The following is a 17,595-nucleotide window of genomic DNA, read 5'->3' as shown; positions in this document are numbered from 1 at the left end:
GTGCAGCGTAATTGCCCCTCGCTATAAGAACTGGCACTGCATGCGGGCGTTGCTCTCCCGGTTGAGAGCAGGGCGGCCTGCGCGCCGGTTCTCCTGGCGAGCCACCGACGTGGCGTGTATACGCCTTCTACCCGCGTCTCTCAAACATTGCCCAGTCCTCTCTACGAAACCTGGCCCGGACACAAACACACCCATAAAGGCCCGTTGCTCTATACACAACTGTACGAGAGGCTTTGAGCGAAAGGTATTTCGTCGCTTTCGGCCTTGCGTCTCGCTTCTTGGCATCGTGGAGCAGAGGCAAGGCACCCATCGTGTAGACGAGACACCTCCCCCTAAAACACATGGTCCCGCAATCTCTCCGCGTCGCTGACACGTTCTGTTGTGGGCCTCAGTACTGCACCCTGTCATAACGTCGCTGGACGCATTCCCAGGGCTTCTCTGAGATGGAATGCTTCGGTGCGCCCGTAGCCAAAGATACTGCCCTCCGCTCGGGCGAGTAAGTGTACCGTATATAACGCCCTTGTGGACCGTTGTCTTGAAAGCCGGTTCAGGCATGTGGACGGGTTCTGCGTCGACGCATATAGACGTGTAGTACGTTTGTGTCTTCTGATGGCTGTACTCTACATACTACATGTGTCTTGTTTTGTCGGCAAAGCCACCACAAAGCAGGTCACATCAGTGACCGGCGGTTGAACTCTAAAGGCACTCGATCAAGACTGAAGATGCTATGATTCTCTGACGCGCGTGAAGGGTGGTGCCGGTACTGCGCTCTGGTTGTCCTCCCATGTCCTCCCAACGCTTGTAGGCCTGTAGCTCTATTACGCACTGTTCGTACCGACAGTCACGGACACTGCGAGTTGAGTAAAAGTCGTGATCCAGCTACGCGCTTGGGAATGAAGAAATTCCGTGTACGTCTCCATTTCGCGGAAGGATTCAGCCTAACGCGGCGTGCCCCAGTGGTCCGCCAGCATGCAGAAGTCCTCAGAAGCGCACAGAGAAGTAAATAAATAGAACTAAAGAAGGAGGAGGGATGATGGATGAAGCTGGGAGTGGAGGGGAAGTGGGGGGGGGAGTAGTCGGAGGAGCACACGACAAACCTCCAGTCTTCAATAGTCACCCAATTTTGTCTTGCACGACCGATCGATATAAAAGAGGGTAGGAAATATCTGTCCCTTCGAAAAAAAAAGGAACAACAACAAAAAAAAGAAGGAGCGAAAGGAATGGAGACATCACGTGGGGCGGCAATCGCAGTTCGTGCAAAGTTGATGATGTCCCCCTGCGCGGTATATAGGAGCGGACACTATACCGCGCGCCGAGTTACGGCCTCTGCCACGCCTGGCTCACGAGTGACCTGCTTCGCGAAGAGTACGGCCGCGTTCCCTTTGAAGCGAGGAGCCTCGTTCTCAGCGTCCGTGGTGGCTTGTACGGTAGGGGTCTGGGCTGGCGCGTGCCCGACGCCGCAGCAGAGCCACTCCCTAACGCGAATCTTCCACGGCTCTTCTTACTCCAATCCTGCGCGTGATGTGTGTCCAGGATTGCATGCATGAGTAGCTGAATGGAGCAGCTCAGCCTGCTCTCCGCTTTCTCTCCAGTCGCGGGCGAGCCCAGTAAGAAAAATACGTAGTGTTGGTCAAATGTCCACAGACCAAATGAGTCTCCCTTGAAGGAACGACGGCGCTAAATTTAGTTGCATGTTTTTTTTTTTTTTCAAATGATGCGTTAGAAGGGGGGGTAGGGGGTAAGCCTCCCCCCCCCCCCCCTCCACCCCCCGCCGCCAGCTTGAAAATTACCTTGGGCCCCTCCCGAAAAAAATTCCTGGCTATGTCCCTGCGTTAACCACTAAAATACATGACTGACGATGAGGTATTCGACTAAGACCACGAAATAATTTATAATTGAATTTTTCGATGTTTTGTTATGTTCCGGTTTCGTCGACCTAACTATGGCTGTGACGTGTAGTTGGTGTTCAAATCACGTGAGCCACATAAAAACTAAAATATAGTCACTAATACGTTATAGTTAGTTTACTCCAACACTTAAGCCAGCCTGGGTCAAGAGCTTGAATGGTAATAAACGATGTGTCAGCAGTTATATTTCCATTTGTTCTATGCCTCACGTGACCTAAATGTAAACTACACGTCACAGCCATCGCTCAGCTAATGAAAACGAAACCAAAATAGCATCAAGAAGAAATTCATTTATTTAGCGATCGTAGACGAATACCACGGGGTGATCCATGTGTACTGACGACCTCTAACGCATCATTACAAAGAAAACACGCAGCTAAACATTTGGTGTCTATAGTCCTTTAAAATACTGTAGTGGGGCAATCACAACGCCCTGACACTCAAATATGCAGACGGGGACGGTGAGGAGGAGTGTTATCATTATCCCAAAAGGACCTTCGTAACTGCGGAAGCGGGAGGCTGGCCATATACAAAGTTTCTTACGCACAGTCGGTCTCGAGCCTCATTCGATGCCAAAAAAAAACCAGATGCAGCGCAGGCGCCGCGGGCAGAGCAGGCGAGAGCTCGAAAGCAACTGCTGAGCGTTTAGTGGTCGTTTAGAGAAGGTATGCAATTTCTACTGTAGCTAGGAAAAAATAATTAAAAAATGGCAGCAATTCCGTAGGTTATTGCAAGGGTTAAAATCTGTATAGGTGCTGCGTGACGGCATCACACACTGTATGCCTTGCAAATATAGGTGTTCTGTTAACAATTCATCGTGCTTGTGATGTAATCTAAAAATGAAGATAGCGTCTTTTTAACGGAGCAAGGACAGCTTTGTCCAAAGAGCGCTGTAGGGCAGGGTGTTTTACGTCTACTCAAGGAGAGGTAGAAAACCAATTTTCCAAGCATTTCACCCCAGACAAGCCGAGCATCAGGCAAGGGGATAACTTGTATCCATTGGAAACCGGCACTATAGGGATCGAACCGATTCCCGCACCTTCCCGCATCCGAGGCTCTGACGACCTGGCCACCGCTGCGATGAAACTAAAGTGTTCACTGTAGAACTTCCTTCTTTCACTTTATTGCGGTCAAGCTGGTTAACCCATACGAAACTTCTAAATACAGTTTTTTTTTATCAGCGATTCTTTGTTGTTTTTTTTGTGTGTGTATTGAAAATGAATTAAATTTCTTTGATTCCACTATTTTATGCCAGCAGTGCTCGACATGTCTACTGCTTATAGCATTGACATGTTTTGTCAACCTTGTGTAGTTCCTTTCCTACTCAGTGTGCCGCATGCAGCAGCGACAGATGGCACGAGACCTACTGAACTACAGACCTGCACATTTGGCGGGGTCCTATGGAGCAGCGTGCTCCAACTTTCGTTAGCTTAATGGCCGTTGAGGGCGCTCGGTTGACCTGTTCGTCTGCTGTCATCATCATCATCGTTTGCCAATTTGAGCAAGATATTTAATACATTTGTTTCGTCTTCTTCTGCTATCTTAACATCAACAATAAAAATATCCACAATGACGACTTTTTTCGCTCTGGATGAGTATAAAAAACGACTTTCTTTTTATCCGCTTTCTTTTCGTCAGCACCACCGTGCCTAGCATAGATAAATGGATGTTAATGATTACGTGGACAAACGACAAAACTGCTTTGCTTGAAATCAAATAATGGAGGAGGCCATCTTGTTCAACAGGTATAATGTAGCGCCACGCTTCCCGTAGGTGCCTTTTCCTAGCGGCGAAAGGCATGAACTAGAACATGCGCGCTGGAGCAGTGCCAAATGTGCAGGTCTGTAGTTCAGTAGGTCTTGGTTTAAACACACGACGCGGGTCGTTTAGCCACGGGCGGACAGCACATCGGCAGATCGTTCCCACAGAAGTGTTGTCGCCCACTTGAAGACGACACTGCAGCGTAGTTAGTCTTCGTATATATAGTACACGTACGTAGCCTAGAACTAACAAGCGCGAATTCGAAGCTGAGAGCGCGGCGTCCAACGCGGCCGGCACAGAGCGCGCAGAGAAAGTGAGTGCAGAGAAAAGTCGTCGCCGCCGTTTGTAACGCGGGTCGCCTCCGGCAGTCCGCGCTACTTTCGCTTCGCGGACACCAGCTCGGCAGCGGTGGCGATAACGAGTGCGACCCCATTTCGCCTTCGTTTACCTTTTCCAACTAATTAATCGCCGCCGCGCGGCACACATTCTGCCCGAGACGGGTTGGAACGAGACCGGCAAACTAGAGAGCCGATGCCGATGCTGTTGCTGCTGTCTGCGCTTACGCCGGCCGCGCGGCCCGAGGGCTGCAACGAGGGTGTAATACAAGGATCAACGAGGTCGAGAATGCTGGGTGAAAGAGAAGGAGGTGAGAAAGGAATGAGACAGCGGCGGCGGTGCTGTAGGGGGGCGCCGATAGCGTGATAAGGGATGAGAGGAGGGTTTTGCCTCGAAAAAAATAGAGACGCGAAGTCGGAGAAACCATATAGAGCCGGCTAAGATGGCTTCGTCGCAGGAGAATTGCCCGCTCTGAGATGATAGGCTTGGACGACCAAGGGCGTCGGGGAGAATGGGGGCGCTCTGTAATTCCTGCACCCCAGAGGTCACAACGGTATAGGCGCAGTTTCGACGTAAGATGAACAAGATGAACCACGTGCCACAAGTGGAAGGATAATCGCACAGCGGTAAACCAGAAAGTTAGTTAAAACGATCGCAATGTTCACCGCTGCGTGGTATTAATAGACCATCGAGGATTTGAAAAGTATACACCCTACTAGCCTTTCGTTCATTGAGAAAACGAGGAGCAGACTGACCGTGCCAGTGCGCTGACTACTACGTAGCAATAAATCTTTCAATTTTTTTCGTGTGTCCCTGCGCTTAATAACCAGGCGCGTGCGAAGCTGGTTCAGACGCGATTAATCTCTCTGACCTCGCCCTCACTTCACCCTCGGGACAAGCCGCGCGTGTCAAGGTAAGCACATTTCCTCGCGTCCGTTGGGCAACGTCCCGCGACTTCACAAAGTGGCGCCTTTCTCTCACTGTGCGAAAATTGCGAGCTGTGTAGAAGCTCCGCCGCCATCACGCAACAACAGGCCGAGATGGTTCTCCATCGCCACCTGCCGCCTTACAGTTGAAGCGATGGGATGGGCAGCGCTAGGGGCGGCCGCACTCTGAGCGCGCGACGGCTGCGGTGGGCAACGCTCTTTCGATAGTCGCCGGCGCATGGAAGTGGAGACGCGCCTTTGTCCATTCGCGGCGCCCGCTTCTAAGCGCCTTGCAAAACGGTCTCTCTCTCCATTCAACGCGCCTCAGGCGCCAAGTGTTTCAGCACTGCGGCCGGGTGCGCAAGCTGGAAGCACTTCCCGGCTCTTTCGTCCGCACACTATATAATGCGCGGCCACATACGAAAGGTCGCAGACAGGTCAAGTGTACTGCTCTCGCATGCGCGCCTCTCTGAAAGCCCCGGCGGGTGACGCGGTTCCGTCACCGCGTGCCGACGCGAAGAGGGCCGTCGCGGGTTTGACCGAATTGTCACGCGGCGAGACGGAAGCGCGCGCGCATCTCTGCAGGATTACGCCACACGCGACAGCAGCAGAAGCAGTAGCAACAGTGGGCACGCGGTGTCTTAGAGCGAGTACCGTTGTGGGGCGGATTGCGAGAGACGGCCGCGCAGCGACGGCGCTTTCAGCCCTTCTAGCCTACTTCGAAAAGCACCCCCCCCCCCCCCCCCCCCCCCCGCTCCTCATCCCCACTCCCTGTCGCTGGGGCTGCTGAAACTTCTCGCGCAGTAGGAAGCCGATGTTTGTGCGCGCGTGCGTACTGAGCGGCACGTCTAAGAAGAGTGCAAGAAAGTGCTTAGGTGTACAAGCTTGTCGCAGGTGTGACAGCCATGGCGGTGGCTTTGATTCGCCGGCTAGCACTTCGTGACTACTCGGTTTGAAAGCGCCAGTAGCCTCGTTTAAACCCTTTTGGTAACGCATGCGTTTGCTCTATTAACCTCGTGCGGAATACCGGAAGTAGGCTTTTTCACAAGACGCCGTTGGCACAAACAAGATGGCCGACCACGTGCTTCGGGCGATCCTAAGTTCCCAACGTGACTGCGCACAATTTTTGTGTGTGTGTGTGTGTGTGTTATGGGGTTTAACGCCCCAAAGTGACTCAGGCTATGAGGAACGCTGTAGTCGAGGTCTCCGGATAATTTCGACCACCTGGGGTCCTTTAACATGCACCGACGTCGCACAGTACACACGCCTCTAGCATTCCGCCTTCAACTAAATACGACTGTCGCAGCTGGTATCGAACCCGCATCTTTCAGGTCAGCAACCGACTACCAACCGCTGAGCCATCGCGGCCGTACAGGTTTTTTATTTGATCTTATGCTGCACGTTTTCTCTTTGAAAATCCTTAAGAGAGTTATACTGCGTCATCTTTGGCAAACTGTAGTATGTGGGAAAGCCTGCTTGCGAATTTTCTCACTGCATTTGAGGGCGGAGTACAGCTGACTTGCCCACGAGAAATGATTATGCAGAAAGATTTCCGACCAGCACGATTGTGCGACACTCTATGGAGAAGTTCTTGAAGGAGGAGGGACTTTTAAGTTTATGGCAGCTTTGTTTTCACTCTTGAGCGGATGAAAGAGTATCACTTAGTTCTGTCAATAGATGATCGATAGCGCGCCAAATAGATGATCGATAGCGCTTGCCTCCCCGCGCGAGCGTTTATATTCATCAGAGAGGAGCTACTGCAGTTATGAAAATGAATAAGTTCACTTTTCCTGTCCCATAATCGGGGATTGTGCTAAACGGATACTATGCACCACCAAGCTGCAAAAAATGCTAATGCAAATATCCTGAAGGAAAGCACTTTCACTCTCGTAATGTGTCAAGTGACAGTATTTGGCACGCTTATTTTGAAACACTGCGTTCGATGTTAAACAGAAATACTATTATACTCCATGTTGACACGCAAGCGTGCGCCAGTGAACGGTTGTGTACAGGGCAGTGTATGATGCGTATGCAGGGTAGTGCATGGTTCGTGTACAGGGTAGCGCATTTTAAGTATTCAGGTTAGCGCACGCTGAGTATACAGGGTGGTTGGTGCATGCATGTTGTGTATGAAGGGTAGCCAGGATAGCGTATGTTGCGCATACGGGGTACCACATGTTGCGTATACGCAGGGACAGTTTCACGTCTTCCGCACGTACCGGCGATCAAACCTCCTGCGCGAGCGCCCACGGCTTTGTTGCCGGCCGCGCGGGTGTCCAGTGCATGCAGGACAGGGCGGCCACAGCGTCCGAGCGACGGTGCCCCCACGGCGTCGTGCACAACAGCACGCGGCGTTCTCGCGTATAATGGCCGCGCGAACCGCCCCCTGAATCCGCCTTGGGGACCTGCTGGCGCGCGGTCTCTTTTCTTTCCTCTTACAAAACGGCCGAGCAGGGCAGTGCGTTGACGCCACGGGCATACCGCAACCTTGGTCGGCGAAACAACGGCCTACTACCTCCCGGACAGGATAATTGGGCCGCTAGCTGGCGGCTGATTACGTCACTCGCGTTCGGCTTGGTGTATACTTTCTCTCTTTCCCCCTCTTTCCTCACACGCGTATCGTCTTGTCTCGTTAACGCTGCAGCTGAAAAGGGAAAGGTTGCAGCTGTGGTAATTACGTCGGAAACGCGGCCCTTATCTCTCTCTCTGAATAACCTCATAAGCGGGCACGGGCCTGGCTGTCTAAATGCTCACTACAGAGCTCGACTTTTACATATTGTTTCCTTTAGCCGAAAGCCGCTTTCGAGCCACACAGAACACGCGCTTGGTTCTTCCCTAAACGCTGCTTGGCACCTCGTTTAGAAGTGTAAACGAGCTCGCCTGCCAGACCTGATATCGGCGCCGACTGCACTCCGAGAAGTAATGGCACGGGGCTGTGTTGCTCGTGGAGGCACGATGGCAGCACGTATATTTTGATCGAACTTTGGCTCTGGTCGACGTTTCGTATCACTTTTAATGCAGAAAATGAATGCTGGGACTCGCGTGCGCCAGGTTTTGAGCATGGAAGGCTCTTAGCTCTCACCCCCGGAAAATTAAGGCGAACATCACCCGGAAACCCCAGAGAATCTGACACTGAACATGAGGGCGGACCTGATGCCGAACGTGAAGCCGAACTTATACGAAATATTCCGAAACGTGCTGTCCGAATGGCGTCCAACAGAAAAAAAAAAAGAACTTTTGCCTCTAGCAAGATTTGAACCAGTGGAGGAGCAAACACAGCAGCTCTTAAGAGCTCTGATTGCCACATCCTCTCGCGTTTTACGTTGGATATTGTCGTCTTCATCATCTTTCGGTTTGGTTTATGAGGGTTTAACGTCCCAAAGCGATTAAGGCTATGAGGGACGCCGTAGTGAAGGGCTCCGGAAATTTCGACCACCTGGGGTTCTTTAACGTGCACTGACATCGCACAATACACGGGCCTCTACAATTTCGCCTCCATCGAAATTCGACCGCCGCGGCCGGGATCGAACCCGCGTCCTTCGGGTCAGCATCCGAGCGCCATAACCACTGAGCCACCGCGGCGGCAATCATCTTTCATCCCTTCGTTCAGCGCCGCGAATATTAGCGAAGGACACTGAAGAACGCCGAGCGCTATACGGCGCTTCAGACAGCTCAAGGGGTTTTCGAATGCGTCACGTGACAGTCAGCGGGCTGCCCACCATGAAAAAGAGAAGTGGCTGAATGCGGCAGCATTTAAGACACCTGTAGAGACTCTCGTGACCAGCGCCGGGAAACGCTGAAAGTAGGGAGTCGCCAGCACGCGCTACAGGTCTCGGTCATGTAGCTGTCTTCCGTTCATTTCAACTCAGGTTTGACAAATGTTTCGGCTCACTCATTTGTACGCCACTGAATGTTTTACAGGATGTACAAAATTTACATAGCGCGCCGAGAATAAGGGTGACTCCGTTTTATACGGTTTAACCGGCCTAGATCTACCAAAACATCTCGCAAGACTGCTCGTCGAACTTTTCCCACGGGCCCCACACATGCAATCGCCGCTGTACCGCAATGCCACGCGCTTCACTCAAGCGCGCTCCTGACATGCAGTGTCTCCGGTCCGCGGTGACTGCCGGCCACCACGTGAAACGAGTTATTCAGGTTGCGTCGACCGGTGCGCGGTATAAGTCTCGATATAAGTGATGCAGGCATTCCGGGCCGTTCGTATATGACCCGGTCTCGGCACAATGCATGTATGTGCAGCCGCAGGCCTAGGCTTCAGTATCTAGATAGCGGCATACGTGTGCGCGACTGTGACGAAACAATGCGATAGAATGAAAATAAAAAATAAAAATAAAGAAGAGAGAGCCAGCTCCCACAGCGCTGCCTGTTCCTCCTCCACGACCAGACGCGATTGCGGTCGCAGTACCTCACCGATGGCGCGCCATTACGAGCGTTAGGCTGCATTAGCCGCGCGTTCGGAGCCGCTGAGGCGTCGAGACCAACCCTCACCCGAAAATTACGCCCCTTATACACAGCCACACGTTCTCCCTCCCCCACGTTCACTCTCTCCCTTCTGAGGTGCACCTATTTCTTCACTGTGTCGCTCGCTATCGACGTTTAAGGGCACATTCGAGTCTGGACCGTGTGCGCATGTGGACGTGTGAAAGTGTTCTCAGACGGGCCCGAGTGTTTGTGTGTGGCGAGTTAATGCGTTTCAAAGTGGCCGCCGCGAGGTACTTTTAAACGCCTAGCGGCCTGCGCGCGCCTTTGAGGCCGCACGGGGTCACGCGCCAAAGTCGACCCCGTCGCGCGCGCTCGCGCGAAGCCACGTTGGGAGAGAGTAACGCATGGCGTGGAGCTCCCCGCGAGTCCTGGCGAGGCCGACACCGCGGCGCGCCCGCACGGCGATTAGTTTTAACTACGCGCATGCTGCGGTGGTGTCCGCGCGGTGTTGCTCAAACGGCACCGCGGAGTGACATGCGGCCGCGGCGGGCCGCTAAACCGCTCAACTTAGCCTCTGACCGTAAAAGTAGGAAGGACGCTCGCGGCCGGAGCGAGCGCCGGTCCAGACGAGAGTTCTTCGCGGCACATTTCCGTCAGAGCGTAATTCTGCTTGTCCTCTACTCAGTTGACGGCTGCAGCGGTGCGTGTTTTCTCTTAGCCCTTGTAAGAAAGGATCCTTTGTACTCAGTGGAGACCTGAGCTGTGTCAGAGGACTCCTTTCGGAAATGTTAAGTAGGCTTCACTGCATGCACTTCTGCACGCGCTATGCTAATGGCGGAAGAGAAGATTTTTAAAACACAATATATGGCTGTAATTCGCGCGATTTTTGAAACAGAATATGTCGACGAGGTTCCCGTGATACTCTCCACGTGAACCTATACATATATGTATAACAGCAAAGTGCAAATTTTACCATTACTGCTCGTTTTACCGAGGGTCACTGGCGCCATTAGTAGGGCAACGTGTAGTGAGGGGAAAGCCAACTCAACGAATTTTGAAAGGGATGTATTGATGTTTATTTACGCGTATGTCTCTACAAGCAGCTTAACCGAACAGTGTTGGCCATAGCCGCTTTTAGGGACTACAAAACGTGGCAAAGCAGCATGCAGTGGAGAGCTGCATATTACTTTCGACACCTGACGTCGCTTAACGAGCAGCGAAAAAATCTCAGCAAATGAGCGTTTTTGCGTTTCGACTCTACCGAAATGTGGCCGCCACTGCGGCCGGGTCGAACCCGCGACCTCACGCTGAGTGTTTAACTAGACGCCACAGATCTACAGAGGCAGTGCCTGGAGCGCATTCGAAACTCGTTGCTGCAACCCGACCTGCGAGGCCTCGGCGGCACCCTTCGCCGACGATTACGTCAGACGTACGCTCCATGCTTGCGCATCGCAACGCTATCAGGTCCGTACCTCGGCCTTTAGACGTTTGGAGAACGACCGGTCTCAGCGTGGCGTCAATATTCGCGCCGGCGTAGAACAAAGTCCCCCATTGTTCATTCAGGCGCAGATCCGCTCTAGTTCCGGCCGCCTAATTTGACCTGGATGTGGACAGAGCTCTCTGTGTAGTCTAGACGTGACTGACTGCTCCCGCAAACACACCTCCCGTGCCTCTCGTTTAGCGTGACACAGATTTCCGTGAGCGTGGTCGATCGGCGACATCCGCCACCCTCTCACGTGTTGCCCCTCTCCGAGTGGGCACTCTGCTAGGCGCCGTTAGCGCCGAGTGCCCAAGTACACAGGTGCTTCGATTCCGGAATTGGACGTCGAGGCATATAATACGCGACGATGCTCAGCTGGCAAGCGCGACCGAGTAGCCTGCGTGCGTGACGGAACAGCTCCTCTCAACGAGCTCTCCTCGGGAAAACGCGAGGGCATTATTTTTGATGAGTGCAGCGACGACTCAACTAGGGCGTCATTTGGCAGTCGTGTAGGGCGAGCGCCCAGAAGACGCTTCATTGATTTGCCGATGCCTCCGGGCGAAGGAGGACGGGTAGCCCCTAATCGGGGACGCCCGACGGGAACCGAGGAGGAAAGACGCCGGTCTTCGGTATTCGGTTCAGCGGATGTAACTGTTCCCTATAGTTTGCTTCGTCGCGAAAGCAGTTAAGAAAACACGAGCCGAAGAGTTGCGAGGCGCAAAAAGAGAGAAAAAAAAAGGGGGGGGGGGGGGGGGGGGTGACGCTTTTCGAAATTGCGGGCTGTCGTCTATACTCTACTAGTTCGAGGAACTGTGACGCCGTTATTGTGGAAGCCCCGTGAATACAAGGTCAGCAACGGGCAGTGAGTGAAGCCTTCAAGAAGCGTTCAAGTTCAGCCGAGATTCGGCTTATTGCACGATGTTTCGTTGCGCAATGTGTTTGCAGCTCCAATATGAAAACGAATAGTCAGTTTGCACGCAGGAGCGAATTGTGTTGTATAATTTTGCGCTGAAGTCGCAAATGTTTTCAGGGCATATTTTCGTTCAACCGAAAGCTGTTTGAAAGTTAAAGGAAGAAGCGCGTTTTTCACTCTTGCTTGTGGATTAACCACCTGTACATACAAAGACATCTACTGAAAAAAAAAAGTAAAAAGAACCAAGAAATGTTTCCTGAATTAATGAACAGAATGTCTCCCAAGCATGCGGATGGACTACCGCCCTGATTTTCGGGAAGAGATAATGGCAGCTGCATTTTCATTTATGGAAAACGTTGGTTTTCAGGTTAGTTTCAGGTAAGCCCGCCACTAATCTTTAAAGATAGGCTTTTTGTGGTAAAAAGATGGGTTGTCGGCATTAAAATACGAATGTTGGCGGACATAAAAAAGAAAAAAAAACTGGTGAATTGCGTCAGCTAGAAAGCTGTTCAAATAATGTAACAGTGAACTTTTTAACTATTACAGGAAACTGGACACAATTAAAGATTTTTAGCTGACCATCAGTAATAGCCATATCTGTTTGTAGAATTTAGAAAGCGTAATTACGCGGTCTCTCCTGAAACACGTGGTGTATGGAACTCGAAATTCAGTGGCCGGTCGAGAACAGAGCAGTGAAGAGCAGTACACAAGTGAACAAGCAAGGCGTCGTATAAAAAAAAATAATAAACTAGTCCTAATCCCGCCTGCTAACATATGCACGAGCTGTTTTTGGCTTAGTTAAAATTCAAAGTATAAGGTCACGTTCTGAAGAGAAGGCACTAAGTGTCTGCAAGACCATAGTGCGCAGAATAGCAAGCATTATGTAGTCCGCCCGGATCGACCACTTTTACCGCTACTTCTTTTTTTCCCCCTTTCTTCTTTCCCGTTATTGCCTTTATTTCGTGCTCGACATATATACGCAAGGAACAACGACGAAGCGACGGGGCTGACCGCTTTTATCGCGACTATTTATAAAGGCGGCCCATTAAAGTTCGCATGCATCATAATAAGGGCTCGAGCAGGAAATGCCCTCCGCTATATGGTCCGCGAACAAACCAAGCATTAAGAGCGCTCTGTCGCCGTCGCGCACACGGTGCCCTCAGGCAAGATGAGAACGTCGCCGCTGCGCCCACCGCGGCTCAACGCTGTCTCCGCCGCCGTACGTCGTGCAGCGCGTCCCAAAGAAGGCAGCGGCCAATGCAACGGGGGAAAGAAGATGGGAATGGTGCAGGGGGGGATTGCGAGGTGCTGCACGGCGGCTGCGTGGCGAGCGTGCTGGCCCGATCGGCAAGACTGGTCGGCAGCCCCCCCGACATAACGGTGCGGGAGGCCTAGATTGCTCGCCAGCCGGCTGGCAGGCCTCCTAGCCGCCATCGCCGCAGCATGACCCGCTTGCCGCCGCTGTTGCTTCGTCTCGCGGTGCGGCGCTCTCGTCGTGTATGTGTGTGTGCCTCAATGAATGGGCGAGGCCCGCCGTCAACTGCTTATTTCTCTCGTTTTGCTTTTCGTAGCGGGAAGGCAGTGCATCATTCCTGCTGCGGCTACTCTCGCTGTAAAGAAGGCGGCGCCGCGGTTGCTTTCGCGCGAGCTGCATTGCTGATGACGGGCCGCGCCTTCTCGTTCGGGCCGAGCGGCAGAACGTATACACACTCACGCTTTCGCTAGCAGAACACCCCCCCCCCCCCCCCCGCCCCTCCTCCCCACCTGTTGTTTGGACGAGTTTCGCCTCCGTCTCCTCGTGATGTGGGCCGCGATTCCGAATTGGCGCGAACCGAACGGGAAGCTGGCGCAAGCGCCCATCGAATTCGCTCCTGAAATGAGCCCGTTAAATGCGGACGGGCACATTTCTTTAGCTCGGATTATACGGACGCAGATTTCAGCGTCTGGCGGCGCGCATTTGTTTAGTAGCGAGCCACCGAGGCAGGTTTCTGTGCGGCCGAGAGTGAAAAAAAGAGGTGCTCTAAATTTGCTGCCGGCAAAATAGATTAGCCATAGGCGGTGGCTGATGTAAGTAGAGTCTGTAAAAGGAAGTGATTTGCGATTGCTTTAAACACAAAGAAGTATAGCAGCAAGACTCGTACTCACCGGCAGATACTCGTCTTGGCGAAGCAGAGCCAGCTGGGATTGGTGGAGGTGGTGACAGCGGTCTGGATATCCGATGTTCCATCGGCAAGGACAGCTTCAAGTCAGAGGTGGCCTCTGCTTTCGTGGGTAGCACCTTGACACCGACCTTCTGATAGATCCTCGAGTCCTTAGAGGTGTTTGTTTTTGTGTTTCGCTGTTGGCTTAACTTTCCTTCCCGAGGCTGCGAAGACTTGGGGTCTTTTGAAGCATCGTTTCTTGAGTTCTTCTGAACATCGTGCTTCTTCCGGGCAGGGCACTCCGGCCTTGTGCTCTTCGAGGCATCCTTAATCTCTGGACCCTGTGTTAGTGGAGCATTCTCGGTGACCGGCTCTGCGTTCTGTCGAAGAAGGACTTGGCCTTTTACATCCTCGCGATCACTAACCTGCAGCGAAGCCTTCTCTGGCCCAGCCTCTGGAACAATCGGCGTCTGGGTTGGTACAGGTGGCGCCTGAGGCTTTGAGGACTTTTTAACCCCTGGTTCTGTTTTACTTGTTGTACTGCTCGCTTCCAAACCAATGACAACGTCTTGTTTGGAACCTCGTGATACGTCATGGCTTGATGTGACTTGACCATCGTAGCGTTCACTTGGAGAATCTCGGCCGTACGAAACGGGTTTCGGACTCACAGGAGGCGAAACCAGTTGTGGGCTTCGAGGACTTTCTGATATTTTATCTGGTGTATCACTCTTGACATGGTCATCGTGCGTTTCCTTCGAGTACTCATCCTCAGAGGCTCCTTGGATTGATGACTTATATTCTTCTTTTTGATCATCGCTTCCTTCTCGGAGGACGCCTTCTTGTAGAGGATGGGACTTCTTCTCCGTCACCTTGTTTTCAGCTTCGACAGCAACTTTTACTACATCTTTTCCTGCAAGTTTAGTGTCCTGTGAGTTGTAGCTGGAAATAACCTCGTAGTCAGCATCAGCTTCGTAGCTGCTGCAGGGGCTGTCATTGCCGTTGACCTCTAGAGAAATGCCCTTTCCTTCGCTACAAGGTACGACGTTGATGTTGGTTCCATGGCTACCGGAACTTGATCGCACATCACAATTGACGCTTACCTCACCTTTACTGTAGAAGGAACCATTAACCTGATGATACTGCCTTTCTGGCTCGGAATCGGAGCTCACTGCGGGACTCACAGAGACTACCGCTGACTTTTGGTCAAGTTTTGGACTTTGGTTCTCACTTGTGTGCTCTATTCTAATATCTATACGTGGCTGGGGCTTTACTTCCACCTTATGATTTCCTCTCACTCGAACTTCGGTGTTGAACCTCTGCTCCAGTTTTAGTTCGGCCTTTCCAACCTTTTTCTCTTCCCTCGGCGGCAGCCTTCTCTCTGCGTACGTGTCGCCTCCGGGCTCAAATTTGGAATCGACCTTCAGAACCGCTGCAGCTTCGCTTTTGCGAGTCTGAGCACCTTCCGCTGCACTGCTCGCCGACGAACCGGGCGCGGTCGCGTGACGCCGCTTCGTGGTGCTCTGTCCGTTGACGTACGTTGCCGGGCGGGCCTTGGTGGACACCGCCACTGCCTCCCAGGAGGAATCGAGGCGCGGGCGCGTCTTCTTCGCCTCGGGCCGAGCCTCGTGCGGGTTCTCCCAGGGCTCCTCCTCCCACGCCTGAGAAGACGCGCCCTCCTGGAAGGTGACCTTCTTGTACGTCCCGTGAGACGAGCGGCCCCTGTGCGTGGCATTGAGGGATTTCCTTTCCGGCGCCTTCTTCTTCTTCAGAATACCCCTGGGCTGACTGCTCAGCGTCGGACTCTTGGCGGTGGCGGGCCGCACTGGCGAGCAGGACTGGGAGCGCCGAGTGGACGACGAGGAACCTTCTGCGCGTGTCTTGGCGGCCGCTGGCGCCGACACCTTGCGCACGAGCGGCGGCGAGTAGGATATCTTAAGGTCCTTGAAGCGGCCTGCTTCCAGGCCCACGTCGCTGTCCTCGTCGTAGTCCGGGTCCGGTTCCTCGGGCCAGAGTTCGAGGCTGGCCGGAGGTCGCGACACGGCAGCATTCTTGGCGGGAGACTGCCGCGAAGGTGGGGACCCAGGTTTGATGGCGGCGCTGGAGCCGTTCTTCTTTCCGCCGTTCAGGAGCACGTTGCAATTGAGGTCGTCGTCGTCGCTGTCTGGCGCCGCCGGCGTGCGCAGGTACTTCTTGATGAGATCGTACGCCGTGACGTCACACTCGAGGATCGACCTACGCGATGAGACCGAGCTGAAGCGGTCTTTGCGATTCAACTTCCGTAGCAGAGGGTCACTGGCGGCTGCCGCGGCCAGGTAGACGTCGGCTGCCGCCCCTCCTCCGTGGACGACGCTGGCGGCAGAGCGGCGCCTGGGAGCGTGTCCGCGCCCGAGCGAGGCCCTGCCCAGAGACGCGGCGCCCAGCGAAGAGGCCCCCAGGACGTGGTAGTAGAGCGCGGCGTCATCGATCTCGGGCCGGCGGCCGCACGTGCAGCCGGGCCTGCGGCAGCAGCCCCGCACGGAGCCATAGCAGCGGGGGTCGCCGTACAGGCCGACGGGAACCGCTGAAAGGGTGCCGTACTTGGGCTGCCGCATCTTGGACATGGCTCAGAGAAGAGGAGGCCGCGGACGCATGCCGACGACGGGGGCCGTCAGCTGGCCGGGGGCAACCTGCGCCAAAAGGAGGAGAACGCGGTCAGACAGGAACACGGGCAATCGGGCACGGCCAAATCAAGTGTACACAATCCGATGCGAAAGACAGCCGATCTGCTTGCTCGCCACTTAGTTTAACACACGTGCGTGAGCTGACCCCGAATGATAGCTGCGTCTTCTAAGTATACGTCAACGTGTTCGGATATTATGCAGAGTCTGCTTTGGTACAAACGCTTGCTGGCAATTATGCAGTAGTTCACCGTACGAAACGTTCGCCGGCAGGAAAGCAGCTGTCTTTTCCTCTTTGCTACCCACATTTTCCATCGTCGTGTACCAGGCGAACAAGGTGTCATTGAACTTGAGTAAATATTTTTCTCCTGCGGGGACTCTCAGCGGTCGGCGGAATCCCGCCGTGTCCGTTCCGCCTGCACTGTGGAAGCACACGAGGCGGAAAGGAGTCAGTACCCTTGCAGCACCGGCCATTGCGCCCGCCAGGAGGCACGCTTCAGTGCTTTGTTCGGCACGAGGAAGCCTCGGCGCCATTTTAGAGTCAGCCCTGCTACAGGCTTATGCGGACGCCGAACAATGAATGAGACAACAAAACAGAAAGCAAGCGTTGAGGCAGAGTCCGGGTGATACAGCGCCGCATACTGGTAACCACCGACCGGGCTGTTAATGGTCACTGCTTTCACATTTGCATAGACAAAGAGCACGACTTGTGACGAAGCCAACCGTAGCCTTGGCTGGGAACACGAGGAGCGCAACCTCTCGCGCGTGATATCAAACATTTGCAGCTGCCGGACTCGCTTGTTTTGGCCGTTAATGAGACAGCCGTTTGTCTTGACCCTCACACCATAGAGAAACACCCGCGGCTCAAAGCGAGGCGAGTCGTCGGCAGCCTGCTCGCGTGCTGTTCGCATTACAAGTCCGCGCTGCGATTGCGTCTACACAGCGTCACGGATGCGTGCGAGCGAAACCCTTGCACGTTTCGGGCCGTGCAGCACGCGAGGCTTTCTTTATATCTCGGCGAGCCTGCCGAG

The 17,595-nt window shown here is 53.5% G+C and overlaps 1 protein-coding gene across 2 annotated transcripts in view; it reads right to left on the bottom strand.

Annotated features, from left to right (window-relative positions):
• RhoGEF64C (Rho guanine nucleotide exchange factor at 64C) overlaps window positions 1–17,595 on the bottom strand; it is a 128,527-nt gene that overhangs the window by 33,936 nt on the left and 76,996 nt on the right. For both annotated transcript variants that reach the window (XM_089544333.1, XM_089544334.1), the window contains exon 2: window positions 13,912–16,573. In XM_089544333.1, the coding sequence (XP_089400459.1) occupies window positions 13,912–16,507 (2,596 nt within the window). In that variant the 5' untranslated portion in view covers window positions 16,508–16,573. The remainder of the gene's footprint in view (window positions 1–13,911; window positions 16,574–17,595) is intronic.

The sequence above is a fragment of the Amblyomma mixtum genome, chromosome 5 (genome assembly GCF_055824585.1).
Source record: "Amblyomma mixtum isolate Tamu chromosome 5, ASM5582458v1, whole genome shotgun sequence".
Lineage (NCBI taxonomy): Eukaryota > Metazoa > Arthropoda > Arachnida > Ixodida > Ixodidae > Amblyomma > Amblyomma mixtum.
This window is presented reverse-complemented; position numbering and strand designations above follow the sequence as displayed.